This window comes from Hydra vulgaris, chromosome 04 (assembly GCF_038396675.1).
Source record: "Hydra vulgaris chromosome 04, alternate assembly HydraT2T_AEP".
Taxonomy (NCBI): domain Eukaryota; kingdom Metazoa; phylum Cnidaria; class Hydrozoa; order Anthoathecata; family Hydridae; genus Hydra; species Hydra vulgaris.
Genome location: NC_088923.1, coordinates 29,404,597 through 29,427,819, shown reverse-complemented (window position 1 = coordinate 29,427,819; position 23,223 = coordinate 29,404,597). Strand labels below are relative to the sequence as shown.

Sequence of the window (23,223 nt, the reverse complement as noted above, 5' to 3'; positions counted from 1 at the left end):
GGATATTCACAGACAAGGACATGACAATGGATCCATTAAGAAATGTAAAAAGGTTTGTGTTCAGAAGCGCAACTTGCATAAATTCTGACAAAACTGACATAAATTCATATGCCTTTTATATTACTATTATATTACTTTTATATTACTTTATATTATATTATTGTCTGTTACTCAATGAATTTAGTTGTTGCAGATGTAGTTTGGCATGATGTATCAACTGAAATTAATTGTACTAGCAAACTATAACTATCTCAAACTGTAGACAAATAAAACTGCTGCAAATACATTAAAAAATTTTTTCATTATTATTAAACACACAAAAGATTGTAATTCATTATTAAATTCATGTAAAAGAACAAGAAAAAGAAAAAGGCTTTTTGATGATAAACCTTTTGAAGAAGATGGTGATATGGTTTGTGAACATTTTGTCAGTTTTTTACACAACCTCGTGTAAAAAACAATTTGTATTTTAGAAAATTACAATAGATTTAAACAAATTAATATACAAGCGACAGAAAGCGACTTCGGAAGCGCAGCAAGCTAACCACTTCCGCCACTAAGACACAATTTTTAACACTATTTAAAATACAAAAGATGGAGTAACTTTATAAAAATGGTAATCAAAGTTAAAGAGATTTAGCCGCAATGTAATTTTTAAATAAAACTTTATAAATATCTATTGAAAATATCTATTGAAAAAACTTTAAAAATATCTATTGAACTTCAAAAATGTTTTTTTATTTTATTTTAAAAAATTGAAAAAGATTTTAAAAAAAAGGGAAGAGCAAGGACTTTTGAAAACGGCAAATAAATGCTATAAATCAAAATTAAGTTAGTATTGCCGCAATTCAATTTTAAAGTAAAAGTATAACTGTAAAACTTGATATATGTTTTAACATTACATAATTTGAAGTTTACATAAGTTAAATATTTGCAAACACTTTTGTTCACATTTTCTGATACAAAAAGTGCTGTGACTCTTTCTTGCCATTAATTTGGGCGTAATGGCTGCTGTTATTTCTGTGTCTAACACTCACAAATGAGTAATGGCAGCAACATTAAATTCAGTATTAAAATATTATAATAGTTATTAGTTAGGGGTTTCCTTAAATCAAAAATTCATTGCTTGAGTTTTTCCTACTATTTAATTATTAAAGTATTTTAAACATGATGAATCAGCCTTCTGTTACAAATATTTGCTTATCTATTTTCCTATGTTAATACTAATATTAACTAATAAGTTATTTATTATAAGTGAGTGGAATTTTTGTTTTTGTTTTCAGAAATTAAGATAGTATTAATTATCAAGAAAACAAAATCTTTTGGGTCATATTGAAAAATCATTATACAAAATTTTAGAACCTAATTGCAATAGCTTGTTCTTGTTGTGTGACGTTTAATCTTTTAAGGTTCTATTATATTTTAGATCTATTTAGGTTATTAGGTTATACTGATAGCTTTTGAATAAACTTGTATTCTGTTTTGAAAAATATAGAAATTTAGTTTTTAAAAATATAGAAGTTTAGTTTTAAAAGTAAATTTTTTGGTTAAAGCTCAGGTTTTAGAATTTGTGGAGCAAGTTTCATAAATACTTGCTGAGAGATACAACAATCAGCCTAACTATTCCATGCACATCTGGATGTGCATTGTCTTTATCACAGGTAAAGAAGCTCTTCTTAGGAAGAAGAAATATTGCAATCTGGATTGTGGCTCTGCACTGTTGTGCTGGATTATGAAAATCAAAAAGCAATTGATTATTTTCTAGGATGTAGCCACAATATTAATTTAATGAATTAACATAAGATAAAACTATCAAACTTTATTGTGTTTTAACCAATAGTTGTCATTTTTAAGTTTTTTAATATTTCTTGCTATTATGAACAATATTATATTTTTCAATTCCGATTACAGATTTTGTTATCATGGAAATTAAATTAAAAAAATCACCAGAATTTATGTTTAAATTTATGGTAGTCAGCAAGAAATATTTCCTAATGTTTGTATTTCTCTAAAAATATTAATATTGCTACTGGTAACAGTGAGCACAAAGGATGGCAGTTTTTTTTCAAATTAAAATTAATAAAAAAACTATTTAGGATCAACCATGAGTCATGAATGTTTAAATGGTTTATAAATTAAAAGGTGCCTTTAATTGTACACATAAAATATCTTTCATGACCCAGTTCTGCCCAAGGCTTTTATATTTTTCTTATTTAACTTTGATGTAGGTCAATAAAGTGTGACCATATTTTAATCCTCAAGAATTTTATTTTTCTTATTTAGGTTTTGATGTATGTCAATAAAGTAGGGCCATATTTTAATCCTCAAGAAACTTACCATTATTACTCTCTTCCAATTTGTCGTCCTGATAAGGTTTTTTTTTACTTTTTAAATTATCATATTTAACATAAGTTTTTATTTATTGCAGTTTAATTAGCCTATATTTTTAATTAATTTTGTATAACTGTAAAATCTTGTACATTTGTACAGTTTATGTTGTTATGTTCATGTTGTTATGTTTATGTTGTTATGTTAATGTTTTTATATTTGTGTTGTTATGTTGCTGTGTTTATGTTATATTTGTGTTGTTATGTTTATGTTGTTGTGTTTATGTTGTGATGTTTATGTTGCTGTGTTTATGTTGTTATGTTTATGTTGTTATGATTATGTTATTATGTTTGTGTTGTTATGTTATGTTGCTGTATTTTTGTTTTTATGTTTATGCTGTTATGATTGTGTTGTTATGTTTATGTTGCTGTGTTTATATTGTTATGTCAGGGTTCAATTTAACGGTCAGACATTGGACATCGTCCGACTAAAACGTCAGATTGCCCGATCAATTTACAAAGTAATCAGACATTTTGACTGATAGGAATTAAATTCTACAAAATAAAGCTGTGACAGGAATGGCGTGCGATCAAATGTTGATCATGCAAATGATTTATTTTTGTTTACAACTTGACCACGACTGTTTAGGCGTTTTAATGATTTAATCATTTCAGAAATGCGCTGAAAAAAGAAACGTTAAGCTAAACTTAATCTAGGTAAATAAAGTAAATTATCTTTAAAATAAAACTAAAAAAGTTAGGAGTTAAAATTTTGAGAAGTTATAATGCATTTGAAAAAATTACTTTAAAACTCATCAAATTTTTGAAAAGTGGAATTAAATTATTGAGTAGAAAAAAATATAATATTTTTAAGTTGTGTAAACATTTTTTTCAAAAAGTTGCAAAAAAAATTTGTTTAAAAAAATAAGGTAGTCTTTTTAAAATCATAATTTTTAATCATTTCATGCTTTAATTAGTAAGTCAAGTTTAAAAGAAAAATTTGTAAACCATTCTTTGTAAAAATAGAAACAAACAGAAACAAACAAACAGACACAAAAAATTAATAAAGCAATTAAATCATGGGAAAATTTAATTTAACTTATTCTTAATTTAAAGTAACCTTAAAAAATAATCTTTTGAAATATTTTTAGAAAGACATTAAAAAATAGTTTCAAATGTTTAAATTTATCATAAAAAATACACAGCTGCTAAAAATTTTAAAACATTTAATTTACACATAATATGGTTATTTTAAACGATCATTGGGGTGGAATCAAATTGTAAAGAAAAAAATAATAATAAGCGTTGTCAGTTACAGCGTGAAAAAAAGTCTATCTTAAAGAACATACAATATTAAATTGAAACTATTTTAATAAAAACATAAGTCTGCAATGAAATATTCTAAATAATAAGGAAAGAAAATACAACAAAATACAATAGACTAACATTAAATAAACTCAATAACATAACAAAGATTTCAATTGCATAACTTGGTTCTGTAAAACCTTAAAAATTGTACTTTAAAAGTTTGATAGACACTGTTCGACCCAAACAAGTTTCAATCGGACATCGCGTCTGGGACTTTATAAAAAATTAAATTGAGCCCTGTTATGTTTATGTTGTTTTGTTTATATATATATTATGCACTTATATAAAGTTTATTCATGTTTAAATAAACTTTAAGGTTGAGCATCGAAGTTTAACTCTTGGAGAAGTATTAGATGGAGATCGCATGGCAGTTTCAATGTATGATATAAAATTTAAACGTGAGTTTCAAATTCTTTTATACATAGATATAAAAAGTCAATGTTCTAATTTATTAATTATGAATTTGTAAAATCATTATGATTTAAAAAATTTTTTTTTCATAATTTTTCAGATGACATAGAGAATGCTAACGTATGTACAAAATCTATGAATGAAAAAGATATTGAACAACTCAAGCATGCTATTGAGGATCTTTATTACTTTGAGTTTATACTAGGTACTTTTTTTATTTATATATAATTTAGTGGTTAATTACACTAAATGCGTTGTTGTTTTTAAATTATTTAAGAACAAAGTTAGATGTCTCTTACATCTATATTTTAATGTATAGTTTTTGTCTTGTTCTTGAGTGCTATTTTAATCATATATTTCCCCAAAATTTTTTATCCATATACAATTCTATGCTGTTTTATGTCAGCATGGAAATTTTTGGGGTTAGGGGTGAATTGAATTCTCACTGGTCGAGTCATATAAAAATAGCACAAATCATTTGTACTATTCTAACTTTTATTTTTATTCAATTTTTCTCTCTTTTATATGAACAAAAAAATTTAAGACGTAACTTAAAATCTTTTAGTTTTTCAACAATAGTCCTCAAAATAATACTTGATTTACTTTTTTTTTTTAAAGGAAAAAATTAATTGTTTTTATTGCTCAATTCAATGATTTAATCAACTTTGATTGTTTTCAAAATGTTTGATTTCATTTTTTTTTTTATGTCATAATGTTATCAGTTGTACCAGTTTTTTTTTGTACTCAGTGTCGTGTAAATATAGTAAAAAGTTTGCAGTTTCTGCATTATATTTGATATGCATTGTTTTATTATTCAACAGGTCTGGCCTATGTGAGACAGTTCTTTCATTTTAATTTTATTATTTTCGCTACTTTACTTTAAGTTTTAAAGGTCTTCCTTCAGTTAAAAACAGTTGAGATTTTTTGTTAACAACATTTTTAACAGATGCGCTGTTAAAAAACTCGCTTCTGCTCTGAGTACATTTTTAATTAGCTGCTAAAAGTAGTAGCTCATTAAAAAAATCTTGTTGCTAGTTGAAATTTTTAATCTAGTAACTAGATTAAATTTAATTTAGTCTAGGATATACTCTGACAAACATTGCACAAAATTGTTTTTTTTGGTAATGAAAGTTATTGTAGGATTTTTTTCTGGATAAACAATGTGATACCAAAAGCTACACTGGTAAAAACAATAAATGTTGATATAATAAGTTAACTTAACAACATAACATTTAAAAATTTTAAGTATTTTTTAAATTAAACTTAATGCAACTTTTTTTATTATAATTAGCAGAATTTAATGTTGTTCTTTATGAAAAATTATTTTCAACACAATTAACACTGTTATAAATATATAAATCTTTAAGCATTCAACTTTTTTAAACATCATGTTTTTTAAACATCAGAATGTTTTTTAATGTGTGCTAAAATAGTAATATGTATTATAGATTTGAATAAAAATTGTAAAAAAAAAGAAAGAAAATGTTTAAAAATACTTTTCAAATTATGTTACATAATTAACTTGCACTTTAAATTAAATGAAAAACTTTACATGAAAATTCAGATGACTTTTATGCCAAGTTTTTTTTGTGTAAAATTGAATTTTTACTATATAATTTTTACATATAATTTTACTATATATTTTTACTATATATTTTTACTATATATTTTTACTATATATTTTTACTACAGTCATTTAAGACCTTCTTCAGAAATATATTATATAAACATTGCAATAACAACATCAAATTGTCACCAAAAGAATTTAATGATCTATTTTTATTTAAAAACAATTATAACACAAATTATTAACAATATTAGGTTTAATGTTAACATAAACAGATTAACAGATTAAATATTTATATGGGCTTTTATACAACCGAAGAAAATAGAAAAAAAAAGATTAAACATTTAATTTTTATGCCAGCCAATCATATTAACCAGATTATCTCGCTTATTTATCTTCTATACTATTATATATGCATGTTTACCCTGTGTATTGATATGTGTAAAATTGATTTTTTTTATAGATGACCTTCCTATTCGAGGTTTTATTGGTCATCTTGAAGAGGGTGGTTTTCTACCACATAAGCATAAAATTTTTCTTTGGACACACCTTAACTTTCATTTTCAGTATAATGGTAACCAGGTACAAATACTTTTTTTAATTTTAGTTTAACATTTTCTGAACACAAAACTTGATTGATACTGATTTAAAGAAACTGTGGAGTTTAATGTTAAAAAGTGGATTCAAGAATTCCCCTTTTTTTTTCCAGAATTCTGTTTAAAAAAAGAATACATTTATTACATTATTTTTTTGAATAGAAAATTAGTTTGATTTATTTAATGTTTTCTGCTGAAGCAAAAAAATTTGGATGACATGTTCATTAGTGTATATTTTATAATTATGTTTTATTAATGTATTTTTATTACATTATCTTATTTTTACCTTTTTATAACTGTTATCATGATGAATATTTATATTTAATTATGAAATTATATTTATTTATGAAAATTTATGTCATATTTATACTGACAAAAGTAAAATTTTTATTCTACTTATAAAAACATTTATAAAATTTAAACTTTTAACTTCATCATTTATAAAAAAACATTTATAAAATTTTTAACTTCATCATTAGCAAATTTATCATTCTGTTAACTAAATAATAATTACAATCATTGTGCTTGAATTCAATTAAAATATATCAAATTACAGTATATTAAATTCAAATTAAAAATATTTATATTGAATTTAATAAGAAACTGCAAATTCAACTAAATTGTAATTTACTTTGAAACAATTCAGCCACTACAAAAAAAGTCAAAATATAGAAGATAAAGTTAGAAACTGAAGAAGATAAAAGAAATTTAGAAGCAACTTAATCCTAGATACCTTCATATTTTTTTTCATCATTTACATTTTCATTATTCACATTTTTATTATTATTCATTTTTTCAAATCAATAATAGAAAATTAAAAATAAACATTAGTAATTAAAAAATAACTGCTAAATGCAAGCCAAAACCAAAAAACTTTTAAATTTTTGTTTTTTATTTTTCAGAAAAATAAAAAATAAAAATAAAAAAAAAACAGAAAAGATAAAACAAACAAATGAGAAAGACTAAGTAAACTAAACAGAAACACAAATTAATAAATAATAATCAGAAACTTTACTTATAAATTACCATTACTTAAAATTTAATAGTTTTATAAAATTAAGTAAATGTCAATTTTTTATTTAAGTATGATGTTATGAAATAGTTGTAATAATTTTTTACCAGCCCTTCCTTGTGTTAACCTCTTTTGTAGATCAGGACTGAGGATTTTTATGGTGATACTAGCACTAGGAGGATTACCGTTTTAGGTTTGCTAAATCCTCTTACACTAAATTAAATTGGTACTAGGTAAGTTACTTTTACCATAGTTAAGGACTTTCGTTTGCCTTATATAAGAACCGTTTAACATAATAAACGTCATGGAATATATACATGGTGGGATCAAAAAGTAAGGGGACTAACTTTATTATAAAAAATTTTATTTTTCTTTATTATTTGAGTTATCCCCTTTAAATTATTATCCTTTATTTTTGGTTTCAACATTGTAAACATATAGCCATGGTTTATCCTTCTAATTGTAAACATATACCCATGGTTTATTAATTATATCCTTTTTTTTTGGTTTCAATATTGTAAACATATACCCATGGTTTATCCTTCTAACTGTAAACATATACCCATGGTTTATCCTTCAAATTAAAATCTTTTTTTTTTGTTTCAACATTATAAACATATACCCATAGTTTATTGATTATTATCCTTTTGAGCAAATCAAGGTCATCATTGGTAATATTCAACAAACTCATCATTGGCGACATTCAACAGCTCCTGAGCAATACTAATGTGATGGTACTTCTTGTCAAGCTTTGGAACAAACTTTGCTGACACATGTCTTATGCCCAAAACATTTTTAAAAAATTGTATAGCATGAGCCAACCAATATGTCAACATCCTTAGCAACTCCATATTAGCAATTTGATGATTTTTTAAAACAATTATCCTCACTGGTTTAAAGTTTTTATCTGTTGTTGATGTGCTGTGAATTGTTGTTGGCATCATTAGCATTTTCTTTGGCCATTGTGGAAGAACTTGTACCACTTTTTTTAACTTAGAGCAGACTCATTGCATTTTGCTGTCAATATTTCAAGTGTTTATCCTTTTTTTTACACAAAATTAGATGAAAATTTTTTGATTCATATTTTTAGTAGTAGAAAAACACCAAGCACACCAAAGCATGCCTAGCATTTTTATCCGTTAATAACAAACTAAAATTGCTATATTATTGAAACTGTAAACAAATGTTTGGGATATGTGTACCAATACAAAAATTTGAAGTCATCTTTCTTTTTTAACACACCTTGTATATCATCTGGTATTTGAATTTGGCATATTTATTTGATGCTAGGCTTTTGACTTTGATTGAATTTGCCAATATAGCTCTTGGATAATATTTGCTATATAAAATTGCTATTAATTAAAATCACTTAAATATTGCTTATTGAATTTAGATTATAGCAGCCAATGTATCAACTGCAAGCACTTCCCCAGAGCTTTTGGATGAAATAACAGTTTATCCTAAAAATGTATTATTTACATACTCTGTTAAATGGACTGAAACAAGGTAAACATCTTTAAATTGTTATATATTTTTATTAATTTTATTTGTATATGATTAGAGTTTTTTAAAAAATTTTTAAATTAAGATTTGTGTCATAATTGTTTGTTGTATGTATAAAGGGTTCCCACTCCTCCTTAAAAACCTTAAAATCCTTATAAAAAAAAGAACTCCTTAAAAGTCCTTAAATAACCTTTAAAAAAGTTCAAATTTAACTGCTCTCCTTAATTTCTCTTTATTTTCTATCATTATCTTCAAAGAAATTTTATTAAAGTATATGGATTATACTTATCAATAGAGAAGCAAATAGTTACTTCTTTGAGGATTTAAAATCCTACACCTATATATATATATATATATATATATATATATATATATATATATATATATATATATATATATATATATATATATATATATATATATATATATTTGTACACTCTATTGTGTAGAATACTTTTTAAAGTTGTTTAAATATATATATATATATTATATAGTTCTATAAATTGTTATATATACATATATTATATATAGTTCTATAAATTGTTATATATATATATATGTATATATATATATATATATATATATATATATATATATATATATATATATATATATATATATATATATATATATATATATATATTAGGGTAGGTCGATTTTTATTCCGCATATTGAGTAATATTGCAGTAGTTGGAGACAGTTAAAATATGATTACTCTCAAAATTTGAGAAATTTTGGATGAAGAATCGCTTGCGGATTTAAATTCAAAGATTTGTAGGATTATCCGAAAAAACACCTTAAAGGCATTATATGCAAAAATTGACGTTTTAAATATGTTCATTTTTTTTTTTTTTTTTAAATTAACTGCATTTCTGAATGATTTAAGTTTATAATAATTTATAACAATTAAGCTAATTTTATAACAACTTGTTAACTATTTAAAGATTTAAAAAATGAAACTTTTATCCTTATATTTACGTAAGAATATCAAAATAAACATTATTTTTACAATTTAAAACATTTTGAACATGGTTATATATATTTAGGAAAACATTTTTAATTAAAAAATATCATCATAAGAATGGAAATAATGCCCTTTTGAAACATATGGTTTACGCGTCTTCCTGCTAAGTAGTTTAGTTGAAATGCAGCTGTGTCAATTCTTGAATCCATAGACATATTGGGATGCTTCCGACACAAGTTTTACTGCTCACTCAACACTCTGGGAGTGAGATAGAAGTCGGGAATTTCAGGTTCAACTTTATTGTCAATCATATATTGGATTTGCTCAATTGAAAAATTTTGTGTTGTTGGGGGCTCCAAAAATTTAGTATTGATGATGTCAACCAGCTCATACCAATGATTAGCATTAAAGTTATTTCCGGAATTTTCTTCAAATTTACTTCCAAACTTTTGTTGTTTACTCTATAAATATAAATCAAAGGCAATTACCACATTTTATGTGTTTTTTTTTTAAACTTATTTTAGTTAATTATAAAAAAAATACCTTTGCCTTAGAGCCAGTAAGATTTGAAAACCAAAGTTTCGTATATTGCTGTCATTATCTTTTAGCATAGCATAAAGAATATTTTCAGGTTTTAGACACAATGCTTGTTTTTAATGTTTTTTTTAACAATATGTTTAACATCATCAAAGGGGAGATTATTTATTCTAGTAATAGTAGAAAAAATAAGGCGTGGGGATTCGTGAAATTTTGAAGATTTTTTTATTTCGAACCACGCTGGAGCGTAAACCTGAACAATAAAATATACAAGTTTTTTTAAAGAAACGGTTGGTTGATTATCTCTAGTATACAAACAAAGAAGGCGAGTAGCTAGTGTTAACTACCTTGCATGGTTAAGCGGTCCAGTTTTATAGGCAGCCCATTTATCAGAAACTTTACCAATACCTATTCCTTTGCAATATTCAAATAAAAGTCTTTGATCGCAACTAAGTTCTGTTGGTATTTCTTCTGGAATATATTTATCTACAATTGGGTTTTCAATACATTCAAACGAAACTTGATTTCTATCCTGAATATTTTCAGCACATCATTTGCCAAGTAGACCACTTAAGCTTCTTGGCCCGGTTGTGTCACCATCAAGTTTCACAAAAAGAGCTCGTAACGGAAGTTCATTTTGATGTAAGGCGTATTCAATTAGATGTAGTTTTCTTTTTAAAAACTCTTCTAGTTTTACAACTAAGCCACTTATTGGTCCAGTATTGGTAGCAGTATTATCAAGAAGAATAGCTTGTATACTTTCCAAACTGTTATGTTCTTGTAAAACACTGAACGTTTCGGTAGCAAGAACTAAGCCTGTAGCACCAGTGACAGGAATCGTCCTATGAGTCAAATAATTTCCACTCGATTCTCTATCTTCATAGGTAAATGTGAGGTGATGTTCAGGTTTAATGCATTTCTTTAGTACTTCACCTTGAGGTGAGTTTATTACTTTATTTGTTTTAATTATCTGATTGAGCTTGCTATCAACCCCAAGACAAATTAACTGTTTTTTTTGTTCTGAGTCCACATCTTCGCTAACAATTTTTACTTTTGACTTGGCCCTATCTAATTTGCATTTATCAATCAAAGTATCTTTTATATCAACATCATTTTTCAGGAGATATTTTATGTCATATAGTGAAGCATTTGCAAGGGCTGCACCTACGTTTGACGAACACTCGTTTCTGACTAGTTCCATTGCAAATCTTGGAAGTTTAACCAAGTTGTATTTTCCAATAGGATTATTTATTGGTTTCCATTCACCTTCATCCTAAAAAAAGTTAATACAATAAAATACTTTTTGTTTCATCTACTACAAATTTTTCATGTATTTATAAAATATTTACCTCCGTAATGATTAAATCACTTGTTTCTTCAATTAAGTTTACGTGTTTTATGAGGGATTCATCTTCATCAACTAGCTTATGAGATATTTTTTTTTGTTCTTTATCAAATCTTTAAATCCTTTTGACAGAAAATCTATCAACGGAAGAAAGTTGATATGCACTTTTTGGACCAATTTTTTTCCTCTGATCACAAAGATAAGCTCTGTCTTCAAGAGTTACTTTATTATTTTGAGAGCAAAGGCATACAATATGTTCTTCTATGCAATTTTCTTTATTACATGAAACTTTTCTGTCACTACAGGGAAACACATCTAATGAACAGGAACATGCAGAAATATCAAAAAGTTTGTCTAAGTTTGCATCAAGATTTCTTTTAGCGCTTGCTTTTCCGTGCTTGCGATTAATATCCTTAACAAGTACGAGAAGATCTTTAACTTTCCTATTAATAGATTAGTCCGTTATAAACTTGGGTTTACTGAGCCCAAATAGATTTTATGTTATTACTTATTTGCTGAGTCACTAATACGATATCTGCATTTGGATTTATATGAACAAGGTAGTAATAGTACTGAATAACCTGTCTAAAAGTGCTTGGATCTGTTATTAATAATTCACATGGGCCACCACAATATTTTTTTCACTTTTCATCCGTGTAATTGTAGCCTTTACTTTTGGCATTTCTCGTGGACTAATTATAAATGTAAACTGTATTAAAGTATAACACTTAGAGTCATGGGTAACAGTGTGACTTTTTAGTGGGGGTGAAAGCACCAAAAAAACCTAAAATATCAAAACTTACTATTAAAAATCGGCTTTGCTAAAAAATAAAGAAATAAAACCCTTTTGAAAAAATTTGGGAGCCCATGGCCCCCTCGTTTTCAAAATGAGGGGGCTGTGGGCCCCCATCATTTTCATTCAGGAATTGAGTAAAACCATAAGTTCCTCTGACTAAATTAAGTAAATCCATTAGTTCCTACGAAAAGTTGCAAAGCAAAAATTATTTAGTATAAACAGGTAAAAACATTACTCTAAGTATAATAATTATAAGTATTTACCTTTGGTATTATAAGATTTCTTTAATTTGCGATTTTTTTTTGAACCTACTTTTTAATACTTAATATTTAATTTTAAAACCAACTTTTAAATACAAACAAGATATAGTTCTTTTAAATACGCCTAATTGTGTTCTACATATTAAAAAAATACTGAATATTTGACCGGTTCCTAAATGTCATGTTGGGTCTCAAATTAGGCGAAATTTTATAAAAATTTCAAAAATAATCATCATTTTATTAAAAAAAATTCACATTAGGTTTTACTGCAATAAATATGACATTTTTAAAGGAAAAATGAAAAAGGTGCATTTTTTGTAGTTTTCATAGCAGTTAAATATAAGATAATGTTATTTTTTTAAATGATGATTATTTTTGAAATTTTTTTAAAATTTTGCTTACTTTGAGACCCAACATGACCTACTTTTGAAAAACTATATATTTTTTTAAATATTTAAAGAATATTTGACCAGTCAAATATTCAAAGGTGTTGGGGGACCCCTAAATATATTTCTTATTCTAAAATTTTTGAAAGTCATTTGTTTTTTTAATATATAGAACACAATTAGGTGTCAGACAAAATCAACTTTTTTAAATTGTTGTTTTGTGATGCACCCTAATATATATATAAATATATATTTATATATATAGAGAGAGAGCCCACTTTTTTTTTTTTTTTAAAGCACCTGTTTAATTTAAATTATTTTGAAATCTGTTTAATTTTTTCAATATTTTATTAGTGCTAATTAATAACTAAAGTCTTTACTATTTAATTGACATGTTGTTTCCTTAAAATTTACTTTGTATTACTAATTATATATAATTTAACTTTTAATTATAACTTTTTTAAATTGTTGTTTTGTGATGCACCCTAATATATATATAAATATATATAGAGAGAGAGAGACCACTTTTTTTTTTTTTTTAAAGCACCTGTTTGATTTAAATTATTTTGAAATCTGTTTAATTTTTTCAATGTTTTACTAGTGCTAATTAATAACTAAAGTCTTTACTATTTAATTGACATGTTGTTTCCTTAAAATTTACTTTGTATTACTAATTATATATAATTTTAAAACATCTACTTTATAATTTTCATTTTTTTTAATGTTGGTCAAAAGTTGAGGCTTGTTACTTTATTTGATAATTTTCTTTTATAATTTTGTTTTTATTTTCATCAGCATTTACTAACTCTAAATTTTTGTTTTTGTTGTTTGAAATATTACTAATAAAAACATAAATAAATGAAATAATAAAAAAGTTACAAAATAAGCTATAAAAAAGTACAGCATGAAACTTCTAAATCACGGTTGACATTCTATGAAAAAACATGTTATGAATCTATTTTTCTTTGAAACCAAGGACTATCTCATCGTCAAAAAAATAATTTGAAAAAAAAGTTAAATAATGCATATTTGATTTTACATTAAAGAGAACCAAGCAAAGTAGTAGCACATGTAGGCATTTGGGCCTGCATGAACTATACAGGAGTTGTATGCTATTGATTATTTGAAGGTCAAATTAATTTTGATAGATATATTGAAATTTTAGAATATTGATAATGGCTTCTTCCCTCAATCGATATATTTAAAGGAGAAAACAACGATATCAGATATCAAGTCTTGTAAATTCAATGCCAAAGTGAGTAAATCAATGATTACAAGAGAAATGTGGTTCTACAAAATAATAAAATAGTTTCTTTTGCTGTAATTTTCTTTAAATTGATGTTCTTATATATTATTTGAAATATATCCTTAACTTTTAGCTAATCTTTTTTTTGAATAACATGTTTAATCAATTTTAATTTTTTGGGTTGAAAATGATTGTTTAGATTTTTTTTTTTTTGATTTCCATGTACAAAGCGGCCAGTCACTTTGTATATGGAAATCAAAAATTTAAATATAATATTTTTTAATCTAGTGGTGTTACATATATTTTAGGTCAAGTTTTGAAAATTGAAGTTAAGCTGTTCTTGTTTTTCTTTTACTTTCTGTCTGTAATTTTAGTTAGTTTTTCTACACTGTGTACTTACACACTGTAAGTATACACTGTGCGATAGGGGAAGAGTCTTAGTACTCCTTTTTTTAATTACAGCTAAATATGCATACTTTAGGGAAAAAATTTTAGATAGATATTCAACAAACTTGAGATTGAATACAAAAGATTATTATTTGTTTTTCATAAATTACCTTTAGATGCCTAAATATAAAAGTAGTTTCCGAAAACTTTGGTCAAGTAATGATAGTTACACTTCTTGGCTTCAAAAAGATAAAAATCCCAGCCGTGCAAGATGCAAATTTTGTTCTAAGTTGTTTTCAGTAGCAGCTATAGGTATCAAGGCTGTTGATGCACATGCAAGAGGAGTAAAGCACATAGAACAATTGCCTCAAGAAGGTTACTCTTTTTTGTTCAAAGAAACTGTGCAATCAGAACCACAGAAGCCTATCTCATCAAAGTAATATAACATTTCAGATATGCTTCAAAAGGAAGCAGTTTTGAAGGCAGAGTTGATTTGGTGTTTAGATATTGTTCAAAGCAAACATTTATATAAGTCTAAACAATTTGCATCAATGTTTCCAGATAGCAAAATTGCCAACATCTTTTCCTGTGGTTGAACAAAATCTGGTTATATAATAATTCACGGTCTTGCCCCATATTTAATAAAAATTCTATCAGGAGATTTTAACAAGCTGGATAACTTTGTATGTCTTTTTGATGAATCTTACAATAAAGTTGTAAAGAAAGGTCTAATGGACTTACATGTGCGATATTGAAATGAAGAAAGTAATACCGTTTGTACTATATATTATTCTTCAGAATTTATGGGAAAAACTGCAGCCCCAGATATTTTAAATATGTCTAAATCCTGCATGATTGGTTTGAATGATGAAAAAATGCTTCAGGTATCTATGGATGGCCCTGATGTTAATAAACAGTTTTTGACAATGCTCAATGAAGAATGTCAGACCAATGAATTTAGTACGCTCATTGACATTGGTACCTGTGGTTTGCATACTATAAATAGATCCTTACAAACTGGTGTCAAAGCTACAGGCTGGAACATAAAAAAGTTATTGTCTTCAATGTACCAAATATTTCATGAAAGTCCATCAAGAGCAAGTGAATATGAACGAATAGCTGAGGCAACAAGTTCAGGTTTCCCTTACATGTTTTGTAGCACTCGGTGGGCCGAGAACCAAAGTGTTGCCGAGAAAGCAATACAGGTTTGGTCAAAAGTAGTCTTAGTTGTTGATTACTGGAAGTCTTTACCAAAGAGTAAGCAACGTGAATATGGTAAATCAGGGCAAAACACCAGTTTCCAACATTTAAGTGCTCAAGCAAATAAAGTTTGGGTTCCTTTAAATTTGAAGTTTTTTGAAGAAATTAGTGGCAATCTAAATGCATTCCTTGGTATTCCTTATTATATTCCTGATGCAATTGTATTGCTGATTATTCTCTTTAATATATTTTGAGAAATAAACTATTTTCTTATTATTTTCAAATTTCAGAAAATAATGCAAAATGTTATTTTCAGTATTGCTATTTTTTTTCTTTTAGTTTCTTTTCGAAATTGATAAGCCCATGACTCCTTTTCTGGTGGTGACACTTGAAGAACTACTACGCAACTTTTATGCAAAGTTCATTCGATTAGATCTTCTTGCAAACGCCAAAACTATAACGTCTAAAATAGATTTATCTAATTGCTTTTAACCGGCAAGATTGATGTTGGCTTTTCATTGAAGTATGATCTCCTGCAACTCAAGAGTAAAGGAAAGATTACTGAAGTTCAAATTGAAAAGTTCAAGAGGGAAGTATGCGATTTCCTTGTCTCGATGTGTACTAATATCATTGAGAAGAGTCCTTTGTCTTCTCTGGTTGCTAGCTGTCTGATGGGTATTTCCTCATCATTTATGGTTGAATTCCCAGAAAAATGTGAACATTTTTTTGAAAAACTGTTGATGAAACTTGTTACTTACAAGAAAATTAGAGCTTCTGTTGGTGATTTAGCTACGAAGGAATATCCAGGTTTTGTAAAACTGTCGTTGTTAATAACAAAGAATTATTGTTGACTTTTGATAAAGATAAAGATCGTTTGGACTACTTTTTGTGGAAATACACTGATTTAAAGCTGTATATAAATCTGCAGCAAATTTTTAAAATTGTCCTTATTTTATCACATGGACAAGCTCAAGTTGAACGAGGGTTCAGCAGCAATAAAAGTCTAATTGATGGCAATATGTCCACAGACACCATCATCTCTTTATGTTCTATCCAAGATTACCTCACATTTTATGGGTTTATGGCACATGAAGTTGAAATAACTAAAGATTTGTTGGATAGCTGCAAAAAGGCAAGAAAGCGGTATTTTGATGATCAACTATCAAAAGCCCTGTCTGCAGAAAAAGCAGAGAAAATGGAAGCAAAACAAAAAGTAATTGAGGATATTGAAATAGTCAATACAGAAATTCGACAGGCATTATCTATGATTGAGAATTTAAAGAAGTTGTCTGATGAAACTGAATTCCGTGCTGAAAAAAGGACAACTTTAGATTTGTGCCTTGAATATGAATAAATTTTTAGTTCATATAAATGAAATGTCATTGTTTAATGATTCTCTTTGTATTTAGATGACATTAAAGCTGACATATCAAAATCTAATGTATTAGAAAAAGCTGCCTTTGAAAAACTAGAGTCTCTTGAAAAGCTTTATGTTAAAAAAAAGAAGCTTGTTAAAAAGAAAAATGAACTTTTATAATAATGTTATATATATATATATATATATATATATATATATATATATATATATATATATATATATATATATATATATATATATATATATATATATATGTATATAATATATTATATTTTATTTATAATAGTTTATCTATTTATATTTAATATTTATTGAAAAAAGAAAGATTCTGTTTTTAAAGTAATCATTTTCTCCTTAATTCTCCTTATTTTTTCCTTGAAAAAATTGGCGTTCGCAACCAAATCTCCTTATAAATTAAGAAAATATATCCTTAATTCTCCTTAAAGTCCTTATTTTTAGCCTCAGCTTTAATAGTGGTAACCCTGGTATATGTGTGTATGTTTATTGTTCTATTTATTTAAAGAATATGGTTTACATGATATAAAAAAGGGAAAAAATTAAAATTTCTTTCCTTTCCATTAAAAGTTTAGTAGTCAAAAAATGAAATGTTCCATATTCATTTTTATTGTACAGATGTTTGCTTGATGATTAAAATTTTTTTTTTTTATTCTTTCATTTTATTACATAATATTTGCAATATTTTTTATTTGCTTTTAGCTTACCCTATTCAGAAAGATTGAGCAAAAGTGAAGCTGGAGGGTTTTTTCCTAAAACATTAGAGGTTTCTTCATTTTTTACTTTTATTCTACTTTTCCCAAGAGAGACCTTCAATAAAAAAAATGCTTAGAATTCTGGAAGCATGCTATCCAAAATATCTTGAAGTTAAGGATGTTACATCTAATTTTTTGGATAAACACTACCCAGTGGCACAAGACATATTTTAGAGGTCTAAAAAATGTATCAATACATATTTAGACATCTGAAACACATCTTGTACCCACTGGGTATTAGGTAATTGTGGGTTTCTGTTTTGAACAAATTGATTATTAGCTGCTATTTTTTTAATCTTTTTGTTTTCGGAAGTATATATATTATATACATTAGCGTGTCTTAAAAAAAGTTTCTGACTTCAATCTCAGCAATATGTAAAATCTCAATTTTTTAAATTTTCAATAAAGTTTGAGGTTTTACAATTTTTTAGATTTTAAATTTTTTTGTTTTCACCCATTTTGCCTAGAGAATTTAGAAACCAATGTTTTTAGGCTAGTTGAAAATCAGTTGGCTGGTCTGGTACAAGACATTTTGTAGTCTTTTTTTTTGTGACACTCAAAAAATTTTTTAGCATTAACTAATAATAAAAGTATCAACTGAAATGAATCGTACTTAAAATAATTAAAATAAAAAAATGTGAGAAGAGAAAATACACTGTGTCAACTAATCCAAGAAGCTGCTGTTCTCCTGAAGTACCCATTCAATGAGCTTCCAACAAACCAGCTAACAACTATCAAAAATATTCTAAGATTTCTTTAGTTTCTAAAATCTCCCTGGTAAAACAAATAAATTTCAATTTTTTTATAAATACACTATAAGAATTATAGTTTTATGCAATCTCATCCCCAAGTTTCAAAAAAAGAGGCACCATGAAGCAAAACATAAAAACAGCAGTAACTAATTATAAATTTTCCATTTTGTTTTAAGAATACCTAAGAGGAGAATAATCAGTTCTATCTAGATTATAAAGGAAAAAGAAACGTGTATTACAGAAGAGCCGGACAGTCATTCCAGAAGTCAGCGAAGAATAAGCGATTTAGTTTAGGAGGATGGTGGAGGCAAGATGTAACAGTAAAATGACAATAAATGTAATAAAATCAAATGAACTTGAGGCTTTTTTTCATTTATCTGAAGTTAGTTTAGATTCTTCAGATGATAAAGGTTTACCTGATAAGTTCAGTCATATAGAATAATGATATGTATAAATGCTGAAGATCTGTTTGACTGTGTATTGCTTCAATTTCTGCTTGATACAGAGTAGGTATATGCCCAAAAACTTCATTAGTAACTGTAATATGCAATAAAGCTGGTGTGAATCTTGAAAACATTAATCTATCGAGAAGTAAAGTCCACAGAAAGAGATTCAGGAAAATTGAGATATTAGAAGACAAAATAAAATCTCAGGCAAAATATTTGAAGGTAAAAGAAGCTCTGTATTCATTTTGATAGAAAGCAGACTAAGCAAATTCAAGCATAACTGTTTCTATAGAAAGAATAGCAGTCAGTGTTACATCACCTGATATGGATGACACTGATACCATATTGCTGGTTGTTGTTTGCAGAAAACATAAGCTAGAGTTAGACATTGCCAACTTTGTGAAGATTTTGAATGGAGAGAGGATGAGGGGCCTCAGAAAAATAATGTCAAACTCCAAATAGCCAAGTATTCAGTCAATGAGGAGGTGGGTTAGATGATAGACCTAGTTACGCTTGGTTGGAGTCGCTTCAAGCTAGATCACTCCTACATCATGTTGCTAAAGAAGCTCTGGAGTTTAGGAAAAGGGTCCTTGTTACTAAGACATTTGCCAGAAGTGATTCCAGAAAACTGTGCAAACTTTTTGAATTCTTTTTGGAAGGAGAAGTATCTGGATTTTGTTCCTATTAACACGGAGCTTGCCATGAAGCTAATTACTGTTTACTGAAAAAGCTTTATACATTCTTACCTTGAGAATAATTGATAAGACTACCATGATAACGAATGAAGAGAAAAAAAGATGGACTTTGTAAGTGGATATAAGTTGCGACAAATCTTAATACTGGTGGTTAGAAACAACAGGAAGAAAGTTAAAAAAAACCCCGCTCCAAGAACCAATTTAAATGTTTAAAATTTATCATTCCTAAAATATATACTTTTTGACAGATATATTGTTTAGGAAAAAAAGTGAAGTTTTGAAACACCCTAGTATACGCGCACATGTTGTTGCTCAACAGCATTGTCTATTTAAAAATGTTTTAATACAAGTAGTTAAGTCTTTTTACACTTACATTTTGCTAAGGTAGCTAAGGAGTTAGCAATCTTCATTTCAAAATTACTGTCTTTATTGTAATAAATTGTTTTTAATCAGATTTAGCTCATGTCCACAAATATTGCTAACTTATCACTATCTTATATAGCTACCATAAATCTTTATTTCTACTGGTTGTCCTTAATAAAGAAAAGTCAACAGCTACTATCAAAGGTCATTTTTACCTATCTGCAATGGAATTTATGTTACGTCAGGTAAACCATCACAACCAAAATGTTTTTCTATTTGATACTTGCCATCTGAAAGGTTATAAACTATTTGTTCAGTATAAAGAATTTAAGGAACAAAACAAAAATTATTTACCCCTAAATATAATTTTTTTTCTTCGCATTTTTCAATTAATTTTGATGTTTTTCTAATCAATCCTAGTTGTCTCAAATGCTGTCTGTATGATAATATTCTTACTGAAGGCATAATGAGGCTTGCTTTGCAAGTTCACAATGCTGTTTTATTTAGCAAATGTATGGTGTTTACTATAAGTTGTGAAATATAACAAAATTTTAGCTGATGCTCGAATGCCGCAACTTCAACTTGTGCTCTTACTTTTAGATTATCTAATAGCATTGAACTTAGATCACACTCTACTATAATTTTTTCTATTAGTCCACAAGAGTCATCTGTCTGCTCCATAAAATAAACCTGTAACAGATATTTATGTGGTTTACAAACATTAATTTACACTTACTAGGTTTGAAGTGCATCCTATTGCATTCTAACTGATTGGCTATCTAGGAAAGAAGCTATTTCCTTATTTTATATGGTTGCAAACTAGAAATGTCAATGAGGTATCTTAAAAAGTTTTTAAATAGAATGGATTATATGGTTTTATCATCAGTATATCACTTTAGAGGTAAAATTGTCTGGAAAATCATGTATGTAAAATGCTGATAAAAAATAATATATAACCAACAACTGAACATGCTGAAAACTATCAATACACATCGATAGTTTTTTTTCAACATCTTTTTGAAAATAAAGTAATGCTATACTGCTGTACATTTTTTCCTCCTGGGAACATGGGTCAAAAATAAATAATCTACTAGTCATTGCGTAATACATTCAATGGCTATATAATTGACAATGTTATTTAGATCATTAACATAAATCAAAAACAATAGAAGGCCAAGAACAGAACCCTGGGAAACACTACAAATTATGTGTTTGCTATTTGATTTGTAACCATTAATGCTAACATATTGCTTCCAATTTGAGAGATAAGATTGAAACCAATTACAAACAACTTTTCGGATTCCGTAATGTTCAAGTTTAGAAATTAAAATAGTATGATTAACGGTATCAAAAGATTTTTGTAAGTTGATAAAAACACCACCAACGAAATGACCAGTATTCAGTGCCTTTTTAATTTTTTTTCGGTTAAACTTATTAAAGTGTGGCAAGTAGAGTGTTTTGATCGAAATTCATTTAAACAGTTAAAAGAACTGAAAAATGAGTATAATCTAGAATACATTAGTTTTTCAAGGAGCTTGCTAATGTTAGATAGAATTGAAATTAGTCTATAGTTAGTACATGAGAGTTTTGAGCCATTTTTATATACTGAAATGATACAAGATATTTTCAAAATATCAGAAATTCCATTTAAGGAGATATTAAATAGTTTAGAGAGAATATGAAAAAATTCAGAATTAAAATCAATAGGAATGTTTGTGGGGATGCTGTTAGGACCTATTGATTTTCTAGATTTCATTTTAGATATAAGTGATGAGATTTCAGAATGGTTTGTTGGAGATATCAGTAAACTATGAAGATTTGAATGCTTAAGAAACTTTTTATAGCTTATGTAAGATGAGTGAATTTTAGAATTAAGTTTATGAGCTATATTTGTGAAAAAGTTGTTGGATTCTTTGCAGATTAGAGTTGGTTCAGTTATGTATGTTTCGTTAACTTGGAAGCAATTTGGATGTACATTATTAATATTTTTGACATTTAGACTTTTTATGCCTTTCCAGGTTTCACAAAGATTTTTTACATTTTCTGAAAATAATTTTTTGAAATGTATTTTTTTACTCTTTAAATCTTTAATCATTAACATTTTCCCTTGACTAAGATTTCGAATTTGAATTTTATTATTCCTTTAGTAATCCATGGCTTGAATTGACGCTTGTAGCTCCTTATACTAATTTTTTTTGAGTGGCACATCTAGCAACAATGTTGTATGAGAAATAAATGCTTCAAAACTAGAGTTAACATTCTTTTTTATTAATGATGTTATTCCAGTCAATTTTTAATAATTCATATTTAAATGAGTCTTTATTATAATTGTTAAAGTTCTTGTGGTATAAATAGTTGTTAGGTTTCCTAAAATAATTTGGTTAGTGGTTACATTTGAAAAGATATTGTCAATGGATGTAGCAGAATGGTCAGTAACTCTCTTTGGTAGCGTAATAAATGGGCGAATATTATAAGAAGTAAATTCAAATAGTCTAAATAGTTTGGTGTGTATATGTTCTAATCATCTCTCCTTTTATAAATCAGTTTTTTTGATAAATATAACAAGGTTCCACGACAAAAAGATTCGCTTAAAAACTCAGAAGTTGCAAAGTCAGAGTTTGACTGTATCAAATCCATGTTAAATTTGCTAAGTAGGAAGACAGACTTATTTTTAGGAGATATTTTTTGAAGAAGAACAGACACTTGTTATTAAAGCCGTTTACATCCATGCTAAGGTGTCTATATATGCAACCAACAATAACATTTGATTTTTTGGGAAAAATTATTTCAACAAAAATAGATTTTAAATAGTTTGGTGTGTATATGATCAAATCATCTCTTCTTTTAAAAATCAGTTTTTTGATAAATATAACAAGGTTCCACCACAAAAAAGATTTGGTTGGTGTATTCTCAA

At 26.8% G+C, this 23,223-nt stretch overlaps 2 protein-coding genes across 2 annotated transcripts in view; one reads left to right on the top strand and one right to left on the bottom strand.

Annotated features, from left to right (window-relative positions):
• LOC100210364 (transmembrane 9 superfamily member 1) overlaps nucleotides 1-23,223 on the top strand; it is a 72,158-nt gene that overhangs the window by 2,808 nt on the left and 46,127 nt on the right. Inside the window, exons 2-7 of the mRNA XM_065796004.1 lie at nucleotides 2,284-2,373; nucleotides 4,012-4,093; nucleotides 4,207-4,311; nucleotides 6,137-6,255; nucleotides 8,675-8,787; nucleotides 18,001-18,064. Coding sequence (XP_065652076.1) covers nucleotides 2,284-2,373; nucleotides 4,012-4,093; nucleotides 4,207-4,311; nucleotides 6,137-6,255; nucleotides 8,675-8,787; nucleotides 18,001-18,064 — 573 coding nt within the window. The remainder of the gene's footprint in view (nucleotides 1-2,283; nucleotides 2,374-4,011; nucleotides 4,094-4,206; nucleotides 4,312-6,136; nucleotides 6,256-8,674; nucleotides 8,788-18,000; nucleotides 18,065-23,223) is intronic.
• LOC136079737 (uncharacterized) lies at nucleotides 9,739-12,073 on the bottom strand. The gene is made up of 3 exons (XM_065796007.1): nucleotides 11,635-12,073; nucleotides 10,292-11,558; nucleotides 9,739-10,209 (listed from the first exon to the last, which is right to left on the bottom strand). The coding sequence occupies exon 2, from the start codon at nucleotides 11,484-11,486 to the stop codon at nucleotides 10,836-10,838; it is 651 nt and encodes a 216-aa protein (XP_065652079.1). The 5' UTR covers nucleotides 11,487-11,558; nucleotides 11,635-12,073; the 3' UTR covers nucleotides 9,739-10,209; nucleotides 10,292-10,835.